This window comes from Acomys minous, assembly GCF_964271855.1.
Source record: "Acomys minous genome assembly, chromosome: 9".
Lineage (NCBI taxonomy): Eukaryota > Metazoa > Chordata > Mammalia > Rodentia > Muridae > Acomys > Acomys minous.
Window position 1 is genome coordinate 96401162 of NC_140490.1, and position 21481 is coordinate 96422642.

Here is a 21481-nt window from a genome sequence, read left to right on the forward strand (position 1 = left end):
ATGCTTGGTCCAGACCCAGAAAGACACGCATGGTATATACTCACTTATAAGTGGATATTAGCTCAACATAGATGTCCTCTAAGAGGTTCCACCCAATGGACATGCAGCCAGACTCTGGGTGAAGAGCTATAACTATATGGAAGAGTTAGAGGATGAAAAGGTGGGGGTGGGGATGGGGGTGGGGGTGGGGGTGGGGAAGTTGTCAGGAGCTCTACAAGGAGACAGTCAAGTTTGGCAGATCTGGACCCAGTGGGGCTTGCACAAACCGATGCACCAACCAAGGACATTGCAAGCAAAGGACCTAGACCCCCCTGTTCAGATGTAGCCAATGGAAAGCTCACTCTCCACATGGGGTGGGGGGACAGGGGACTGTCTCTGACAAGAACTCTGGTGCTCTCAATTTGATTACTGCCCCTTAGGGGAGGACCCCACCTGTCAAAGGTCTAGGGGATGGGAATAGAATGGAAAAGGGAGGGAGGGTGGGAACAGAAAGATAAGAGTGAGAGGATTACAATTAGGATGTAATGGGAATTAATAATGATGATGATGATGATGATGATGATGATGATGATGATGATACATTCAGTCAAGACTCCTTAAGATGCTCTCAGCCACAAGTTTAGACCAGGATAGTTTTAGGATATTTCATCTATGATGGCCAGAAGTTAATCAACAACACAATATAGCAGGGCTGACGATGCTGCACATGCTCTACACTGCAGGGCCTCATGGCTGCCTTTACAGAGGAATAGCCAGCTAGTACCCTTTGGCCAGCTCTGTGCTAATGATCCCAGACGTGCTGCCACTCAAGCTCATGAATACGCACGGCTGCCCCCACACTTTCGAAAACACAGACACACAGCTCAGCTGACTGGCCAGTTTCTCTCTGTCAAAAGCAGAAGATGCCAAATCTGCTTGTCTACTCATTGCAGTAGGAAACTTTACTCCCTTCCCCCACAGGGCCTGGCACTCATCAACGGGACGCAGATGATCACTTCCCTGGGCTGTGAAGCTGTGGAGCGAGCCATTGCCATTGCCCGGCAGGCTGACATTGTGGCTGCCTTGACCCTTGAGGTGCTGAAGGGCACCACCAAAGCCTTTGATACTGGTCAGCACGCTCTCTTTGGTTACCCATTCAACCAGGCTGAGGTGGCTGACATTTTTAGGCATGGAAGTGGAGGGGGTGGGTGGCATAGAAGAGCGAGAAGACCCAGTTGCCCCTAGTATAAGCCAGGACTGCTTTACCTGAGTTCTGAAGACAGACATTGACCTGGAGGGTTAAGGGACCATCTCCAGGTCCCCCAGTAATCTGGGCGTGCTAAACGAAGAGTTGTTTGGGGGAGTGGGTTGGTAAGACTTGACTGACAGTCCAGTGAAAAGGGCTGAGGAGAGCTCACTCAGTAGGTGAAGATCTTGTTAGGCAAGTTATAAGGACCTAAATTCAATCCTCAGAACTGACTTTTTAATAATCAGACTTGGCAGCTGGGCAGTGGTGGCACACGCCTTTAATCCCAGTACTTGGGAAGCAGAGGCAGGTGGATCTTTGAGTTCCAGACCAGCCTGGTCTACTGAGTAAGTTCCAGGACAGCCAGAGCTGCACGGAGAAACTCTATCTAGAAAACCAACCAACCAACCAACCAGACTTGACAGTGCATGTTTGTACTCCCAGAGCTCAGGAGACAGAGGCAAGTTCCCCTAGCCAGCCTAGCTTACTTGATGAGTTTCAGGCCAATGAGAGACTCTGTCTCAAAATGAAAAATAAGTGGACAGTGCCTGAGGAATAACACCCACACATGTCCTTTGACTTCCATACATGCATTCATAAACACTCAGTCACCTATTTGGGTGCTCGCACATGCGCACACCTTAGGATTACTCTGATAAGAAAACTGGGAAGGCAAAAAGAATATGTCAAAGACTCCATGTTAATAATATGTAGATCAGAAAATACCCAGAACTGAATCGGTTAAATTAAGCCACTGTGCATGTTCCCTGTTGTCATTAGTCCAGGTCTTTGAAGTGTGGGCCTTGAGTCTTGAGTTAAATTTCTAGTGTTCTCCGCAAACAGTTTGCACTCCGACATGTACAATAGAGAAAATCAAGTAGATAAGGCAAAATTCACCTTCGGGTTGAAGTTCTGCATGATGGGTGAGAAGCCCCAGGGACTTCCGAGGGCTCAGCACCTTGGATGGCCCTCCGCACTCTGGTATCTTCATTCTGGTATCAGAATTGCTCGGACTCCTTTACTTCCTTATCAATTCTAGACATTCACGCTGTCCGCCCTCACCGAGGACAGATTGAAGTTGCTTTTCGGTTCCGGTCACTCTTGGACTCAGATCACCACCCATCAGAAATCGCAGGTCTGGACAAGTTGCTCTGAGTGGGCTCGTTGATGCTGTCTGTGTGCTCTGGGGGAGATCAGTAACGTGTTCCCTGTTTTCCTCCCCCCGCCCCTCCCTGCACAGAGAGCCACAGGTTCTGTGATCGTGTTCAGGATGCATACACCTTACGCTGCTGTCCCCAGGTAAAGTCAAGAAATGAGACCAACAAGGGCTCTTTGCCCAAAGTCAGAGGGGAGAAAAAAAAGAAAAAAAAAAAAGAAAAAAAGAAAAAGAAAATCACATACGCCAAATGCAATTCAAATCTCTTTACTGCTACTGTTAAAAAACAGTGCATTTTATACTTGCATTTCTCCAGTTATTGTCAACTTCTCACTGGGTAAGCTAAGCCTCCCATATCTTGGCCTCCTATGTTGATGGACTGCAACAGTTAAGTTGCATTGGGGATTCTTCCTGGCTCTTCCAGGAGAAAAAAATTCTAATCAGCCAGTCCAGGATGTTTATGGGAAAGCCTCATTATGTCTCTCAGAATTCAAGTGTTTGTGAGGCATACCTAATCTTCAATTTACTATCAAGCATAATCATAAACGGATCTCTGAGACGACTTTAAGTAAGAAGCGGGTGCAGCTTTTTAAAATATGATCAGACTGATGAAAGATTACAATCATCTCAAGAAATGATTTGTCAGTAGAGAGAATAAAAGGGCGTTTTCCCTAGAGTAAATACCTTCATTGTCTGATTCACCAAGTCCTACTTAACTGGTTTATTAAACAATACTTCAAAAGCATCCATGGGAAAGAATTGCCAAATTAACTGAACCATAAGAATAGGTCCTGATTTAAGAGCCCCTGCTACCCTAAAAAACGATCACTGGCTCCAAATGGTGGGCTCCATTATCAGTGTCTTCAAAACATTAGTTCACTGAATTTTCCCAACTGTGAAGTTGGCTCTTTCTCCCATTTTGCAGTCAGGACCTGATGAACAGGGTTCAGTACCCTCCTTGGCCAAGATCACACCATGAGATCTTTATCTCCTGGACTTATGGGAGAAGCCCAAAAGTGCACTGTGGCTTTCCCAGGACAAGGTGCTGGGAGGATGCTTAGGAGCATCTTCAGTGTGGTCCTTTGTATGTCATGAGCACCATCCCCCTGATGGCTACCATCTGCGTGATCTCTGTGACTCATGCCCAAGAGATGACTACAATATCTTTACTTCTTATGAACAGTAAGGAGGCTTCCATCGGCTGCTTTCCAAATCCGTTCCTGTTTCAACAAGATTTCAACCTAACTTGCCTGCATCCGTCTACTGGCATGAAAGTGAAATTCTTCATTGCTAGAGCCGTCAACTTTTTCCTACACTACAATGTTTTGCATATAAATCTAATATATTTTTGTACTTATTTTAATATATTTATTCTAATTTGTTTCACCAAGAACTTACCATCTTCTTGGTGGTCTTCACATCCTAAGAGAGCTAATTATACATTTTATGCTCATAACTGCAAAACAGAAGGAGCTGGGTATAGTGGCACATGCTTGTAATCTCAGCACTTAGGGAGGCAAAGGCAGATGGATCTTTGTGAGTTCCAGGCCAGCCTGGTCTACAAAGCAAGTCCAGGACAGCCAAGGTTACACAGAGAAACCTCATCTTGAAAAAAATGAAAAACAAAAATAAAAGACAAAGACAAAAACGTTACACGGAAAAGGTGTATATCTTTTCTAAGAGTACTAGCATTTTTATTGGATATTAACCCTATGTCTTGTTTTGCTTGTACTTTAGGTCCACGGTGTGGTGAACGATACCATAGCATTTGTGAAGGACATCATTACTACAGAACTGAACAGTGCCACAGACAATCCCGTATCTTTGGAATGTTTGCAGTTTTCTCTAGCTGGCCGTGCTATGGTCCACCCACACAATCCTTCTTAAAGCGTCTGTCTTGTGTTGTTCTGCTCTGCAGGTAGATGAGTTAGTCCCTGAAGCTGAACACTTTGGTGGCTTCTGCTAGGTCAGAGTTGGTAGGTAAGCGGCAGAGGCAGACCTGTGACCATACTCTTAGGTTCTGAGTCTAACATCCCGACCTTTTGAAATCGGCCCCTTAGAGATTAAAGCAGCACTTGCATCTGTGGATATGCTTCACAAAGACACTGGCTGAAAACCTGCTGCGGAGGTCGCTGGGGGTGATGAGAGCGTCATAGGCTGGCCTTCACTTCTGCAGCCTCCTGGGCTGCACCGCACTTCTGCAGCCTGGTTCTACTGATGAGGGAGGCAATAAGCAGAAAACCCCATGCTAACACATCAAAATGTTTCCGATGAGCTAAGGCTTCTCCACTCTCAGGTTCCTTTCTGAGGTGGGCTTGACTCAGGCCTCAGTTTACATAGCTGCACACGCAGTGGCGATGCTTACATCCCTTGTGGGGGGAGGGGGTTCCTAACAGGATCACTTTCCCCCAGAGCATCTGGTTCCCTTTTCTTTGAAGCTGAGATGGTTAAATCAGGCACCGGTCTTCACAGAGGCATTGCTGCCTTTGGAAACAGACAAGCCTCTTAGGAACCCTTTCCTCCATTCCTCAGCTGCCTTCATTCCGAACACTGGGCAAACTGCTGACGGAGCAGCTGGGAGAGCAGCTCACAGCCGGGGAGACCAGATGCTTAGTTACGTAACAGCTGCGTCAGCCTTCTTGCCTGGGGTTTGAGGGTGCTCTTTCTGTAATGTATGTTTTATAAAGGCCCCAGAGGGAACCTGTTGGCTTCTAGAACCAGGAAGGAGGGGCTGTTACTGTCTTTGCCCTTGTGCCTGCTGGCTTAAGCAAAGTGTTATAGATTTGAACCGTCTCGGAGGGCATTCACACCCCGTGAGTCCAAAGTTCCCTCCCACTGAAGTGGGTCTATCGGACCTGCTGACTACCATCTGTTGTTGAACACTGGTGCAGGATCTCAGAGGACAGAGTGGGGAAGCATCCCTAGCACTGATTCAGACATTCTGATGGGTGCCCTACAACCAAGTCTTCTATTCAACAGCTTCTTCTCTGCGCAGGGGTTCACAGCTCCATGGAGGAAATAGACTTCAAACAAGTGGTCCATGTTCATAGATTTAGCTCTTGACTACAAGTGCTAGACTGGCAGATCAGAAAAGCTACAGGAGTTGGCATCGCTGGTCTCAAAAGAAAACAATCTCATGCACCATGCTTTCTGGCCTCAATTACATGCGCATAATTTACCTTCAATGTGTATGTTTGTGTGTGCGCATGTGTGGTCCTTTATGTTAATGGTTCTCCACCGTCCTAATGCTGCAAGCTTTTAATACAGTTCATGTTATAGTGACCCCCAACCATAAAACTATCTTGTTGCTACTTCATAACTGTAACTTTGCTACTGTTGTGAATCGTAATGTAAATATCTGTGTTTTCTGATGGTCTTTTGGGCATCACAACCCATAGTTTGAGAACCTTTTTTATGTCAACAACTACCTATGGCAAGACTTGCTCTTTCCCCTATCTATATCTGTATAATGACAGTCACCTCAATACTGCAAATAAGCAGATGGGGACAGGAGCTACCTTTGAAGAGGCCAAAGGTGTAGCATTTAAGCCTTAACCTGTTTTGAAAGATGGTCTTTGCCAGCCGAGGAGAGACAATCTCAGGAGGAAACTTCCATGGTGAATACCCAGCCAAGGTAAGAGTTCTAAACATGCCCCTGCCCCTGAAGGTGCACCCCAATGCAGGCCACCTGAACTGAGGTGTTCTTTTTAGGCGCTGGACTATTTGGCTATTGGAGTCCATGAACTTGCGGCAATTAGTGAAAGAAGAATCGAAAGGTTGTGCAATCCCTCCCTCAGTGAGCTGCCTGCCTTCCTGGTGTCCGAAGGAGGTCTGAACTCTGGATTCATGATAGCCCACTGCACTGCGGCAGCCCTGGGTAAGGACACTGCTCTTAGCCAGATCACAAGCCCGTCCACCAAGGGCCTTTCCACTTTTCCCCAGAGTATCGGCGTTGCCTTGAAATGAGCCCTGTTTCTCCACTTTCATGTTTATCCTACCTTTCATGCCTAACATAGCAAGCATGTTGACTCTTAACATTTTCTAGAGAAAAGAAAAACTAAACAATGAAATGCTGGAAGGTAACAATGCAACAGTCAAGTATCAATGGACAATTGCTCTAGAGAGTCGGGGGTGGGGGGTGGGGGGGAAGGGAAAGACGGCAGAAGTTGAGCCAACCTCAATGATTACATTTGGAGATATTCTATTAGATCCTCTATCCATTAAAAGATGGAAATGTTATATATATATGCTTCCTGAAAACTGAGCTTCAGTGTAGCTGGCTTCTGACTTGAGATTGCAAGGGGTTCATCAGAATAAAGCCTGTCACTAAGTTAGTCCCAAGGGCCTTGCTTATTTCTCCTCACTTCATCTTAATACCACCCGTAGACGGGAGGCACTGTTAAACCTCTTTGGCCAGATGAATGATGGGTGACTCGAGAGGCTAAGTGGCTTTCCCAACATTGTACAGTAGTTGGATGTAGAACGAAACTCAAATATATAGGCATCTTGGTACCCAACTTTGTGCACTGACTTCAGTGTACTCTTTTGTATGATTGCCATCATCATCACCACCACCACCACCATCACCATCACCATTTAAGAACTTTAATAACAGGTACTTTTTGGTTTGTTGACTTAAAACAAAGTCAAGTAGTAAACTTGTTACAAAACAAAAATGAAATTCTTAAAACAAAAAACTTAAGAGAATATGAAGCAACTTAAAAACCCTTAATGGCATACTGAGAAAAACCAGGCATTTAAAAAGCAAAAATAAACAAACAACAGCAGCAGCAAAGCCTGGATTTGTCATTACCAAAAAAGAAACCTCACTAGGTAAAAGTAACAAAAACCACATGCTTCACAGACAATGCAGATAGTTCTAACCTAGCTGGTCAAGCAGTAAAGAAAACAGACCCTTAAGGTCTTCAGCTCCCATCTTCTTACTCCCTGTTGCTGGACTATCATGTTCACTAATGCTTTTTTTCCTTGTTGGGTCACTAAACTGGTTGATGGAATTGCTGGTAAGCTTGCATTTCTTCAGGCCCACCCTGCTTTGCATAAAGAGATGAATCCTCCGTGGGTGGATTGTCTGTTTGTATCTCTTTGCCATCTTGTGGTTTAAGATTCTCTGGGTATTAGGGTTGTAAATGAAGTTGTAACATTTTGAGGTGGCTGCCCATCCTGGGTCTCATCCCCTTGCCCTCATCATTGCTGTCTTCTCTAGGCTGTCTTTGGGGAGAAGGGGCCCACAAGGAATCATGGTCTGTAACCCCACAGTCTGTCTTATTGGACTACCTTGCTGTCTTGTACTCTGGCTGCCAGCACCCTGTGTCTAGCCTTCCTGCACAGGAGGGGTAGAATAGGGTGGTCCCAGCATGTAGAAAAAGGGAACCCCTGTCTAGAATAGGGTGGTTGTTTCTGGGGCCTTCTAGAGCACTGTCTGATCCCTGGGTCTCTCCCCAGCTCTTATTATTCTGGTATCCTGCTGGTAACCAAGTGGAGGACCTCTACCACATAAAGAATGTCTACAGTGCTTCGAGTGGGCTACATACCTACTGCCTTGGGCTCAAAGGCCACCAGGGCCTGTAACATTTATTGCCTCTGCACATCTTTCTGGTGTCATTCCTCTTGATGAAACCATATTCATTCCTTACAATGACTCATCTTACTGTTCTAAAAACCTTCCTCCCCAGGCAGGCGCTGCAGATATAATACTGCCTGGGGTCCAGGCCTAGCTGCTGTTGGTTGCCAGCAGGATGGCTGGGGTGTACTGTGGCAGCTGTGGCTCCTCCTACGTGTGATTGTCACTAGGCTGCTGGAGCAGTAGGACTGCTCAGGGCTCTCTGGGGCCCACTCTCTGCTCCTGCTGCTGACTGATACCAAGAACCTTATGTTCATCGGTACATAATCTTAAAGCACAGTGACCAGATTCAACAAAAATGTAAGATGCCCAGTTTTATTTGAATTATTTAGGATCTACTTATGCTAAAAACAAAACCAACAACAAATCCCCAAGCAAACAGCCTTTGTCCAAAATCCCAATTTATCTGAGCATCCTGTATTTTCTTTACTGATCCTACCTCACAGGAATAAATAACAAAATGGTTAGTTAAAAGCATCCAGTGGGGCCAGGCAGTGGTTGCACACACCTTTAATCCCAGCACTCAGGAGGCAGAGGCAGGCAGGTCACTTTGAGTTTGAGGCCAACCTGGTCTACAGAGCTAGCTCTAGGGCAACCAGGACTACACAGTGAAACACTGTCTTGAAACAACTACAAAAAGCATCCAACAGAATCTTAAACCCAGACCTGCCATTTATAATCAGTGTGCTTTCAAGCCTCTTCAGCCTGTTGATGTATCCTCAGATCTCTGCTGCCCAGAGCACACAATGATATCTGTACCTAACAGGCTTGTCTTGTGGGTTCAATGAACTAACTATACATATAAAGGCTTGGAGCTCTGCCTGGCATCATGAGCCCTAACCTAAATAGTAATTTCTATGTGCTAATACTAGTTTTTTTTTGGAGACAGGTTCTCACTGTGTAGCTCTAGCTAGAGCACTCAGAAGTAGACCAGGCTGACCTGGAACTTGTAGATTCACCTGCCTCTGACTTCCCAGGGCTGGACTTAAAGGCACGCAACAGCATGGCCAGCAATAACACACTCTTCAGCCCTTCCTCACTCAGGCTTTACACTAAAAACCAGTACAGTCAACTAAGAACCATTGAGTTCACCTCCTCCTCTGGCCCAGCATCACCTATTTTCTCATCCCATTTTCTTAAATGCATCCTTAACACAGAGATCTCTCACTTTGTGGCGGTAGCGGGGCACAGTAATTGACTTCTAGAGAACATTATGGGCCTTGAGAAGACTGGCTTGAGTGAGTTCAGCCTTGTAAGCTGAAGATGGCTTCTTTACTGGGAATGTTTCTTTATTAAGTCACTTGCCTTTTGGGCACTTGTACATTTGTTCTTTCTATAGAGGGTCTGAGCAATACCAACCAGAACACAGGTTTTCATGGCAGAACCTGAGAGATCTTGTCCAAAGCAGGACAAGCTGATCACCTCAGTTTAAACCTGGATCTTTGCAGAGTAGGGTCAGTGGCTCTCAACCCTCCTAATGCTGTGACCCTGTAATACGTCGTGGCGACCTCCAACCATAAAATTATTTCACTGCTCCCTCATAACTGGAATTTTGCTACTGTTATGAATAGTAATATAAATATCTATGCTTTCCAATAAGGGTCTTAGGCGGCCCTTGTGAAGGGGTTGGGAACTGCTACCTTGCATCATAGGAAAGAGCAGGAGCTATTTTCTAGGTCAGTGGAAGAAAGACTTGGAAATTGACCTTTCCTAACGTCTAGAGCTGGGGACAAGGAACTTGGGGTAGTTTTGGTATTTGCTCCTAGGGTGTAGGTCCCCAAGTCGGCAACATGGCGTCACGCGGGAATTCATTAAAGCAATGGGAACTCAGGCCCGAGAGACTCCAGTATAGATGCCCCTCACTTCCCAGACATCACTGGCTACCACGAAGCTCTTGTCCAAGCCAACAACGCCTACATGGCGTTGGATTGGAACCACCTCAGCGACCCACTATTGCCCAAGATTGCCAGGCCCATCATCAGTTCTCAATGCCAGTCCTAAGTCACTCTTGTGTAGACGAAGTCACTCATCATGCTTTCCCCCACCCACCTCCCCAGCATGCTAAATACTTCTCGTATTTTTGGCATGGTTTTATAATATGAACAATTCCCACATTCTCATCTTCATCTTATTTCAGCCCTTGCCAGGATCTAAGGATCTTGCCCACTTTGGGAGAAAACTGACCTTGTGTGTTTTTCCACTGAGACTTTGTACCAGTTGGTGCAGCTCAGGCCATGGTCAAGAGGCCCCTGGAGAGGGCTTTTCACGCTGTGGAGACTTTGGGGGTGGGGGGAGAGCCCTGTGTTATGTTGGCAGTGTTTCCTCTGAGGCATGCTGTGTCACTTGCACTGGTCTCTTGCAGTTTCTGAGAGCAAAGCTCTGTGCCACCCTTCCTCCGTGGACTCTCTCTCCACCAGTGCTGCCACGGAGGACCACGTCTCCATGGGAGGATGGGCAGCCAGGAAGGCCCTCAGGGTCGTCGAGCATGTGGAACAAGGTAAAACCAGCAGTGGGAGGTGGGCCTCGTGGTTAACTGGTGTTCTGGGTCTTCCTTGAAATGAAATCACTGCCCACAGAATCAGTATTCTCTGAAGACTCACTTGAAATGCAGGTCCTCTGGCCCCTCCCAGAAATGCAAGGGAGGGGTGGGGAATGTGGCTCAAGCACTTTCTAGGCCATTGGGTCCCTCACTGAAGATTAAGAACCGAGGAGCTATGCAGCGATAACCTGGGTCCTTATATATCTTAAATGAGGTGGGGCTTTTGTTTGAATATTCAAAAGTGGAAAGAGTCGGTCCATGCACCCTCACAAGCCCCACCCTGATTTTGAGGAGCTCAAACATTTGCTTCCCTTTTTGTTTTCCCAAATTATTTTCAAGCAATTCTCCACAGTGTTCATATATACTTTCTCTCCTACATATGAGTGGCTTCAGGCTGGAGAGGCGATTCGGTGATTGGGAGCATATAATACTCTCATAGATAACCTAGGTTCAGTTTCCCAAAGCCATGTCATCCAGCTGCCTGTAACTCCAACTCTGGCCTCCACAGCTCCCAGCAGAGCTGCGTTAGGTCACCCTCTCTCTGCCTTAGCCCAGCACTCATGCATCTATGAATAGGAGGGCGCGGGCACACACACACACACACACACACACACACTATTAAAAGTAAATAATAAAAACAAGTATTTTGAGATTATAATTACAACGTCTCTCCCTTCCCTTTCAGCCTTCCAAACCCTCTTATATGCCCCACATTTCTCTTTCAAATTCATGCCTTTTAAACTGTTACTGCATGCATATATGTCTATGTACATAGATACACATATATATTCCTAGGCATAAAGCCTGGTCTCTACAACACTAATTGTATGCATGTTTTCAAGCTGTTTGGTACTGGAAAACCAGTGGGTGTGATATTCCATGGGGGAAGACTTATTTCCTCTGCGCTTAGCATTCGATAGTTGCCGGAAGTTCTTTGTGTAGGCTTCCCCACCAATTCCGTCAATATGTCTATTGGTGTCTCTTTTTTTTTTTTTTTTCTCGAGACAGGGTTTCTCTGTGTAGCCTTTGCTGTCCTGGACTCGCTTTGTAGACCAGGCTGGCCTCGAACTCACAGCGATCCACTTGCCTCTGCCTCCCAAGTGCTGAGATTAAAGGCGTGCGCCACCACCGCCAGGCTCTGTTGGTGTCTTTATTCAGCTCCTGTTATGAATGCTTTCCTCTCAGCCAGGATGTCATACCACACCCAACAAAATTAAACAGCTGAGCCCTGGTTTCAGCACCAAATACAAATTCAGAGTCTCCCCAGCTCCAGCACCTCAGCCTTTCTATTGGGCTTTTCCAACTGAGCCCCGGTTCCCAAAATAACGACTCCGAGACTTTATTATCTGTGAATAAATGCCTAGTTCATAAGCTTGGCCTCTTCCCAACTAGGTCATAACTTATTTTACTCATTTCTTCTACTTTGTGTGTGCCACATGGGTGGTTACCTCTCCTCACTTTCACGCGTCCATTTTCCTCGGAGTCCGGGGCGAATCTCCCGCCTCTCTCTATCCCAGAGGTCACTTCTCTTCACCGGAACTCCCACCTCCTATTTCCTGCCTCAGCTTTTTATTGACAGGTGAGGCTTCCAGACACTACACAACAGAGTCTCTTTGCAGGTTTGTTTAGTCTGGACCCCAGACCCCTGTTTTAAATTCTATCGTCATGATTCTAAATTTCTTTTCATCTAGAATCGTTTTTTGCCCCTCCCCCCCACGCCCCGCCTCCGACTCCCAGTTTTCCTTCTGGCTTTTGACTCAGCAGAAAACCAGACTAGTTTTTCTGTGAAAAGACCAGTGTTGCAGATTCTCTGGTCGCTTCTTTGTGAGAGCACTTTTATGTTTTCTTTTCCCTAGGCATTTCTGATGTTGTGCCATTGATTTCAAAAGGTTTAATGACATTTAGATTCACCGGGCTGTCGGAGACGCATCACTGGCGGAGCTGCGTTAGGTCACCCTCTCTCTGCCTTAGCAGTTGCTGCGAATCTTTGATGACGGTGGAATCGCTGTGCCTTAGATCTAGTCTCTCTAAGTTCCCGAGCTGTCACAGACTCGCCCAAGTCCTGTCTCAGGAGGAAAGAATAGCCTAGGCTAAAGCTGATGTGAGTTGAGGTTTGTTTTTTTTTTTTTTTTTTTTTTTTTGTAGACAGCTATTTTCATTTATAACCTCACTCCTATAAAGTGTATATATAGTTCGACAGTTTTAGTGTACTCACTGAATTGAGCAGCCATAAATCTTGGACCATTTTCGTCAACCCTCCCCCAATCTCCCCCCAAAAACAATGAAGTCTTTAGTTTATCACACCCAATTCTCCTGTTTTCCCCAGTGTTAAGCGAGCACTAATTTAGGTCCTTCTAGATTTGCCTGAGGTGGCCCCTTCATTTAAACAGAATCACACTCTAGGTATTCCTTTAGTCTGGGTTCTTTTATCTAGTGTCCTTTCTCTCCAGTTTGTTTTGCTTTGATGGTCCTGAGCAACATTCACATTGAATTTATGCATTCATAGTGGAAAGACTAGTTTGTTTCTACCTTTGGGCTGGTAGGTAATGGTTTTTTATGGGGCAAATGTTTTCACTTGTCTGGATGGAATGGTTGAGTCATAGCTCTCCATTGATCCATCTTTTTTGTTTGTTTTGTTTTGTGAGACAAGGTTTCTCTGTGTAGCCTTGGCTGTCTTTGTTTCTCTGTGTAGACCAGGCTGGCCTTGAACTCACAAGACATCTGCCTGCCTCTGCCTCCCGGGTGCAGGGATTAGAGGCATGTGCCACCATACCTGGCTTCCATCCATCTTTACGAGGAGCCTAAAAAGGCTTTCCGCAGTGGATGCACAGTGTTACATGCCTACCGGCAGAGGTTAAGGACACCCATTTCTCACATCCACAGCAGAATTTGTGACCTGTCTATCGTAGTGTTTATCCAAATGTCCACACATCGGATGGTACCCCACTGGACCCATCGCCTTGACCAAACGATTGCGTTCTCTCTCCATCCATGTAGCTGCCCAGACTTCTCACACGTCTTCCTTGGCCTTGGCTTTTTATTTTTCCCTATTCTGTTCTGTTCTGGGAGCACTCAGTGCCTCTGATACAGCTAGGCTTATTTGTCTTTCCACGATGGCAAAGATCTCGTCTGCTTCTACCATATCATTAGATGGATCTGCTTCACATGTATTGCTTGGATGTTAACAAGGCAGTAAAACTGGCACCATCTGTTCAAAGGGTCACCTGGCTCATCAGTGCTGTTGTCTCTGTTTACAACATGGAAAGGGAATCAGCCACTAACCAACAAGCATCAGCTGTATTACAAACTTGTTCATTACCCAAGTTTGTTTTGATTACAAATGGCTCAGCAAATACCTTTAAATTTTGGAATCCAGGAGTGCAGGCTCTCAGAGTGAGATAATAGCCTGCTTATCACAGCGTCTACTCACTGTCCTTGCTTCAGTAGCTAGAGTGGGAGTGTGGAAAGTGTAGAAAGGCACCTGCCACTTGAGCAAGTATGTAAAGAGAGTGGGTGAGATGCACCCGCCTTCTGCCATTATGTAAACCGACGTCTGTTCAGAGAGAAGCAGGCATTGGCCAACTTGACAACTCTTTGCAGTAACAAAATTCTGAAAGCCAGAGGGGTACGGGAGGAAAATTCAGAACCTGACTGAGACTGAAGGGACCAGAAATGTCATCTTTAAAAGAGAACCCAAGCTCTGGGTGTGGTGACGCACGCCTTTAATCCTAGCACTGGGGAGGCAGAGGCAGGTGGATCTGTGTGAGTTTGAGGCCAGCCTGGTCTACAAAGTGAGTCAAGGACAGCCAGGGCTGTTACACAGAGAAAGCCTGTTTTTGAAAAACCAGAGAGGGAGGGAGGGAGGGAGGGAGGGGGGGGGGGAAGAACCCAAGATTAAGACCTGATTAACATATGGCCAAGTGTGTCTGTGTGTGTGTGTGTGTGTGTGTGTGTGTGTGTGTGTGTGTGCGTGTGTCTGTGTTTGCACATACACGTGAGTGTATGAAATGAATTACTGTTATGCGGGAAAGATAAGGGGTATGCAAAAAGTCAGTTGCTTTAAGATGCATTGCAATGAAGACATAGGACATGCAAGAATGTGTATCAAAGCTCGAGGAAGGATTGCTGGGTGATGGTCAGTGTGTACAGGAGGTGACTAGAGGTACGAGGCACAGGAGCACGGCCTTGATGAGGCAGTTGCTTTGGGGCGGAAGAGGACTGGAAGTACAGTAGCTGACTAGAAGAAGGACGGAAACTGGGTCAAAGGGAATGCCTTCGAGATTGCAGGGCAGCAGAGCTCTGAAAGGATGAAGGGCTGTCAAGACAAGATAACCCTTTTCTAGAGGCAGGTTGTTGCGTTTAAATTAGCCCCGTGGGAGCTAGAAGCCCTGGACAGATTTTCCATGCCTCTGAGTAGCAAATTGCATTTGCAGTATATTTATGGACTACTGTAGCTTTTTTGCTTAGGATACTTTTTTTTAAAAAAAATTCCCGAGTAGCTGGGTGTGGTGGCGCATGCCTTTAATCCCAGCACTTGGGAGGCAGAGGCAGGTGGATCGCTGTGAGTTCGAGGCCAGCCTGGACTACACAGAGAAACCCTGTCTCAAAAAACAAAACAAAACAAAAACACAAAAACAAAAAATTCCGAGTAATGTATTTTGTTTGTTTGTTTGTTTGTTTGTTCGAGACAGTGTTTCTCTGTGTAGCCTTGGCTGTCCTAGACTCACTTTGTAGACCAGGCTGGCCTGGAATTCACAGCGATCATCCTGCCTCTGCCTCCCGAGTGCTGGGATTAAAGGCGTGCGCCGCCGCCGCCGCCGCCGCCGCCGCCGCCGCAGCCGCCGCCACCACCACCCGGCCTGAGTAATTTTTTTCATACATTATATTCTGATCACTGTTTCACCTCTGATTATGGTTTCCCCTCCCTCATCTCCTACCAGATCCTCCCCACCTATCCAACAAAACTCTCTCCCTCTCTCTCTCTCTCTCTCTCTCTCTCTCTCTCTCTCTCTCTCACACACACACACACACACACACACACACACACACACACACACAATCAAACAAACACACAAGAATAAAACAAAGCAAACAGACATAGAAGAAATGGGGGTGGGGAGAAAGGAGTTAGAGAGATGGCTCAAAGGTTAAGAGCACTGACTGCTCTTCCAGAGGTCCTGAGTTCAATTCCCAGCATCCACATGGTGGCTCACAACCATCTATCATGTGATCTGATGCCCTCCTCTGGCATGTAGGTGTTCATGCAGAGATTGAGAACTCATATGCATAAAATAAATAAATCTTTAAAAAAAAAAAGCACGAGAAATGTGTTCACACGCAGAGAAATGCATACACATGCACTTACATGAACACACAAACTTAAGCTCCAACAAGACCATTGAGTTCATTTTGTGTTTGGCTATGTAAGGCTGGGCACAGGCCTCTTTTAAGTGTGCTTTCTATACCCACTCAGATTCCCTGGAAGAAAACTAAGTTTTCCTTTGCAAGCATTTATCCCTTGGATATAGCTTCCGGGTTAGGGATGGCGGCTTGTGTCTACTTCCTCTCTCAGTTCTGGGGCCCCCATCTGGCTTGAACCTGTGCAGACCATGTGCATACTAGCACAGCCCGTGTGAGTTTATATGTATGTGTGTCTGTCCTGTTGTATCTGGAAGGCACTGTTTCCTTGATGTCTTCCATCTTGACTGGTTCTACCTTCTCTTCTGCATAGATCCCTGAGGCCTGAAGGTGGGGTGGGGGTTGGGGGTGCCCACAAAGACATCCCATTTAAGTCTGAGTGTTCTAAGACCTCTCACTCATATTGTCCAGGTGGGTCTCTCTGTATTAGTTCCCATCCACTCCCGTAGGAATCTTCTTTGTTGATGGCTAAGTGAGACACTGATTACGGGGTACAGCAAAATGTTGTTAGAAGTCATTTTTTTTCCCTGTGTTCTTTTATTAAAACAATAGTATTTGGTTTTTCTCCAGGTTAGTGACCCTTTTTTAATAATTTATTTAATTTTATTTTATGTACATTGGTGTTGGGGCAAGGGTGTCAGATCCCTTGAAACTGGAACTACACACAGTTGTCAGCTGCCATGTGGGTGCTGAGAATTGAACCCAGGTCCTTTGGAAAGGCAGACAGTGCTCTTAACCACTGAGCCCTCTCTCCAGTCCTACTTAGGATGGTCTTAATTCATGTGAACTTTACTAAGATGAAGAAATTTATCCTAAAACTAGATGACACTGCCATGATTCTCTGGTATTTCCAATGTGCTTGAATGACAGCTTCCACACGGAGTAGCCATTGGGTTAATTTTCAAAAGAGCACTGTATAAAAAGCATCCATCTAGATGAAGATGCAGCAAAGCCTTGGCACAGTTGATGGACTTAGGGAGGACTGATGGTTACAGAGCAACATGTGTCACAAGTAGCAACTTGAGAGTTTTTCGAAGTGTTTCGTGTTTATCTTTCAACCATGTGCTGCCTGTCGCTTTCTGTCTTTGGCTGCACCTGTTACAGCACTGGTAATGCAGCATATTACCAATACGTGTCATCCGTTCTCTACCTGCATCTCATCTTGTATTTAACTTAATTTATAGTATAATAATATAGTATGTCACCTTAGGGAGGCATTGCTGTAGTCCCATTTGGCAAGTCTGGCAACCAAAGCAGAAGTCAGTGTGCCCAAAGCTGTACCGTCTTAAAGTAGGTGATGAGGTCTAAACCCAGGTTCAAGTCCACTGTCTTCAACACTTCCTGTCCACAGAAGAACTACAGCTCCTGCCTCAGAAGGGATAAGAGACAGTTTACTCTGGAGTGTATCCTACGAGGGGCTAGGAACACAGATTTAGGTTCCCCCAAGCTCCATGTTCCAACATGGTAAGCCTTTGCGTAGTTTTATAGTGCCAGAAGTAAAGAACATCTTAAATCCAAGCACATTTGTGGGAGCATTAGGTAGGAGAATTACGGTAGAGCAGAAAATTATCTGCCCTCTTCTCAGATGCTATTTGGTGCTTAGCTTTGGGGTTGGAGGGAGACAGTGATGTGCTAAGTTAGTATGTCCCAGAAGGTTTCACATGATGGTCACAAGGGCACAGGGATGAGAAATAAATGACTATTAAGTACACTCATGGTAGCCCAAGCTAGTTTGGATTTTGGATTTGCAGCATTCCAACCCTCAATAATCACAGTCCATTAGCTCAGGTGTGGCTTTATTGCCACCCCCTGATAACTACAGTTCACAGTGGGTAGCCCAGATGGCATATTTTTTAAAAAATTGACTTCTTTGCCCTTCAGTCGACGAAGCACACTACAAATTCATGTGAGTACAGAAGGGTCACAAGGGAGAGAGGACAAATGACCCACTGTGAACCTAGAAGAAAAATCACATCTTTATTTAGTAAAGCTGGGGCTCCACGTGGGATTCGGGGCGTGGTGGGCTCCTCCCTGGCTAGGTTAAGAAGGCTGGTAACCTATCCTGGTAAGTGTTTCCGTTCTTATCAGTGAAGATAGAGGTTAGAAAAGGAGGTTTAAAACTAACTTAGGGCTGGAGATATATGCAGCTCAGTTGCTATAGTGCCTGCCTCCTAGCATGCACAGGCCCCGTGTTCAATTCCAGAACCACATAAACTGCTTGTAATGGTGCGTGCCTGGAATGCCAGCCCTGGGAGATGAAGGCAGCAGGATTGGGGATTAAAGGTCATCCTTGGCTACAAAATGAGTGGGAGGCCAGCCTGGGATACTTCAGATCCTGTCTCAAAACAAAACAACAGAAAGCTAAAAGGCACGGTAATAAGGCAGCTTTGTCCTATAAGCACACCACAACCAGCTGTCTGTGTGGTTGGGCTCCTGGTAGTTGCAGTTGTGGGTGATTTCAGGCCCTGACGGAGGAAGCCAGACTTTAACCAACTACTTCCGCCACGTTTTTTTTTTTTTTTTTTGATTCAGTGCTGGCCATTGAGCTTCTCGCGGCCTGCCAGGGCATAGAGTTTCTACGTCCCCTGAAAACCACCACTCCGCTGGAGAAGGTGTACAGCCTCGTGCGCTCTGTAGTAAGGTAAGGCCAACAGGTCGTCCACGGTGGGTGTCTGCGGACGAGGGGCTGTGGTGGCTCACGGCTCGATCTGCTTCCTCTGTAGGCCCTGGATAAAAGATCGCTTCATGGCCCCGGACATCGAGGCGGCCCACAGGCTGCTGCTTGAGCAAAAGGCAAGCTGACAAGCTTTATGGCTGTGGGAAAGGGAAGCTGTGGGCGCTGGGTGTGGAGAGACCATCTCAGCGGTTCTCTCCAGGGGTGTTCCCTGGGTGGAGCAGGAGGGCATGGGGGGTGGTGGCGGGGGACTACACAAAGATACAGGGCTGATTCACAAGGGACCAAAAGACATTTGATAGTCCCCCAAAGGGTCGGGTTGGACCCAAATACTGACAGTGGAAGGATTCGAAGCAGAATGGGTTTTAAATGGAGCGTGGAGACGGTACTCATGAGGAGAGTATAAGGGCGGTAGTTCGCTAACCTTCTGTAAGATGTCCTCTGCTACGCTAAAACACTTTCTCCTGCTCTTAGCAGAGCTGCCACCACCAAGAGAAGAAGACACAGTGAAATCCCAGGGTTCCACTGTGTCCCTGTACCTGCCTGACTAGGCAAGATACAGTTTTCTTTATTATTTATCTCCTTTGATTATATTGACCATATCTTAGGCAACTGCTACAGATGCCTAAAAGGCCTAGTCATCTTTTAAAACACACACACACACACAATGCAAGTTAATACATATGTATATACTACATATGTACGTATATATGTCTAATAAAGTATATGCATAACATTTATTTAATATACATAATACCATATATATGTATATATATGTTTGTATATATACCCTGATGACTTAAAAGGTTTAAGATACATATGTACATATACATATATATATACATATATATATATATATATATATATATATATGACCTTATATATCTTAAACCTTTTAAGTCATTAGTGTCCCATGCCCTAGAATCACTTGATTTCCCTCAGAACTGTGTGTGACTCTGCTCTGGGGGAACAAAACTTGCCTTGTATGCTTCACATCTCTTATCTCAAAATAAACCTTTGAGGGGGGCCCTTCTTCCCTGCCACCAGTACAAAAAAGGTATGTGAGGGGCTAGCTTGTGAGAGAACAAACATTCTTTTTTTGGGGGGGTGGGGGAGAAATTTTTTTAGACACTATCTCTGCCTGTGTGGTTCAGGCTGGCTCAGAACTCACTGAGCAGCCCGGAGTAGCCTCAAATTCATGGCAGTCTTCTACCCTCGGCATAGTCCAGATCCAAGGGTGTTAGGGTTCAGGCAGGAGCCACCACACTCGCCAAGAATGTATTTCATGAGGCCATAGAACAGGAAAGACTTCGTGGCTGTCAGGGGCCACTGGCAGGGAGAAGGAGGGAGAAGGAAGCTACAAACCCACAATGGGGCCTTAGGAAAATAAGCTGGCAGCTGAAGAGAAAAAATTTGACTATGCAAGTGACTCTCTTATCATCCAATGCAAATTCTGCTTCCACCAGTAGTTCTCAGGTGGAGGGTGGAGGCGCCTCTGATGGGCGGGGACATGGACTGTATTAGCATAACTGTGGCCATAGAAATGCAGCCTTAGGGGAACTCACTGCACCACTCACACTGCAGCCATCACACTCTCCTGATGCATCTGGAATTTCCCCCCTGAGCTGCCAAGGCTCGGCTTTGGTTTTTGTGGGTTTGCTTGTTTTGCTCTGGAAGAGGAAACAGCTAAAAAACAAAACAAAACAAAACAAAAAACCCTTAAAATCATGAGCACAGTTTCTGACTTTGTATTTTATAAGCCTTTTAACATCTGCAGCAACTAATTGACACGGACTCTGTGTCAAATGGCTCAAAAAAGCAAGCAAGCAGCTGTTCTGTGTTTGGCCAGGTACGGAGGTTGCTTGGATTTGGGCCAAAGCTCATGGTTCATCGCTGTATGTAGAAACAACCTTGTCCAGATTTCAACTTTGTCTCTTCCTCGCCTCTCAGGTCTGGGAAGTGGCCGCACCGTACATCGAGAAATACAGAACGGAGCACATCCCAGAATCCAGACCGCTGTCCCCAACAGCGTTTTCACTAGAGTCTCTGCGAAAGAATTCAGCCACAATTCCAGAGTCAGAGGATCTTTAACTGGCTTCCTCCTCACGGCTGGGCAACTCAGAGGCACCGCCCGTGACATGCAGAGCCCTGTCTCTTTTCAAGCATGCCTGGGTCAGCAATACAGCCGCTGAACCCAGAGCTCTCTTGTTGCCGTGGTTTGAAGGGTACTGGGTGCCTTCTGGTTGTGGAGTTTTCTTTCTTGACAATATAAACAGGCTATTTACTTTTAAAAACAGCCACAATTCCACAGGTGTGTTTTCAGTCTTAGTATTAGGAGAATCGATTCAGAACATTCTTCTTTAAAACATTGGATTTTTGAGAACTTTTAAAAGAAAAGAACTGTCCTGGGAAACTCTCTACTTGGCAGATTGTACTATACCACAATCTGACAAGGATGTTTCCAGTCAGAATTTATTCTTAAGCCTCTCTTCCTTCTGTTAATTGAATCCCAGAAAAGAGTCTTGAGCAAGGGGAGCTAGTTCAGGGGTGCAGACACATGAGCCTCCAAATTGAGTGCAGATCTCGAGCACCAGGGTAAAAAAAAAACCAGGTGTGGTGGTGGGGCCTCTGAGCCCCAGCACTGGGGGACAGAGGAAGCTCCTGGGGGCTCACTGCTCAGCCAGTATAGAAAAATAGTGACTTTCAGATCCAATGAGAGACCCTGGCCAAAAAAAAAAGGCGCAAGTGTCTGTGTGTGTGTGTGTGTGTGTGTGTGTGTGTGTGTGTGGTGTGTGTGTGTCTCCGGAGTAATAGAAGAAGACATTTTG

The 21481-nt window shown here is 46.0% G+C and overlaps 1 protein-coding gene across 1 annotated transcript in view; it reads left to right on the forward strand.

Moving 5' to 3' along the window:
* HAL (histidine ammonia-lyase) overlaps positions 1–20777 on the forward strand; it is a 28577-nt gene extending 7800 nt beyond the window's left edge. The window contains exons 11-20 of the mRNA XM_084796158.1: positions 961–1108; positions 2265–2360; positions 2466–2524; positions 4119–4199; positions 5950–6015; positions 6093–6258; positions 10385–10519; positions 18512–18620; positions 18703–18772; positions 20604–20777. Of these exons, the coding sequence (XP_084652284.1) occupies positions 961–1108; positions 2265–2360; positions 2466–2524; positions 4119–4199; positions 5950–6015; positions 6093–6258; positions 10385–10519; positions 18512–18620; positions 18703–18772; positions 20604–20744 (1071 nt within the window). The 3' untranslated portion in view covers positions 20745–20777. The remainder of the gene's footprint in view (positions 1–960; positions 1109–2264; positions 2361–2465; positions 2525–4118; positions 4200–5949; positions 6016–6092; positions 6259–10384; positions 10520–18511; positions 18621–18702; positions 18773–20603) is intronic.
* Positions 20778–21481: the final 704 nt, after the last annotated feature.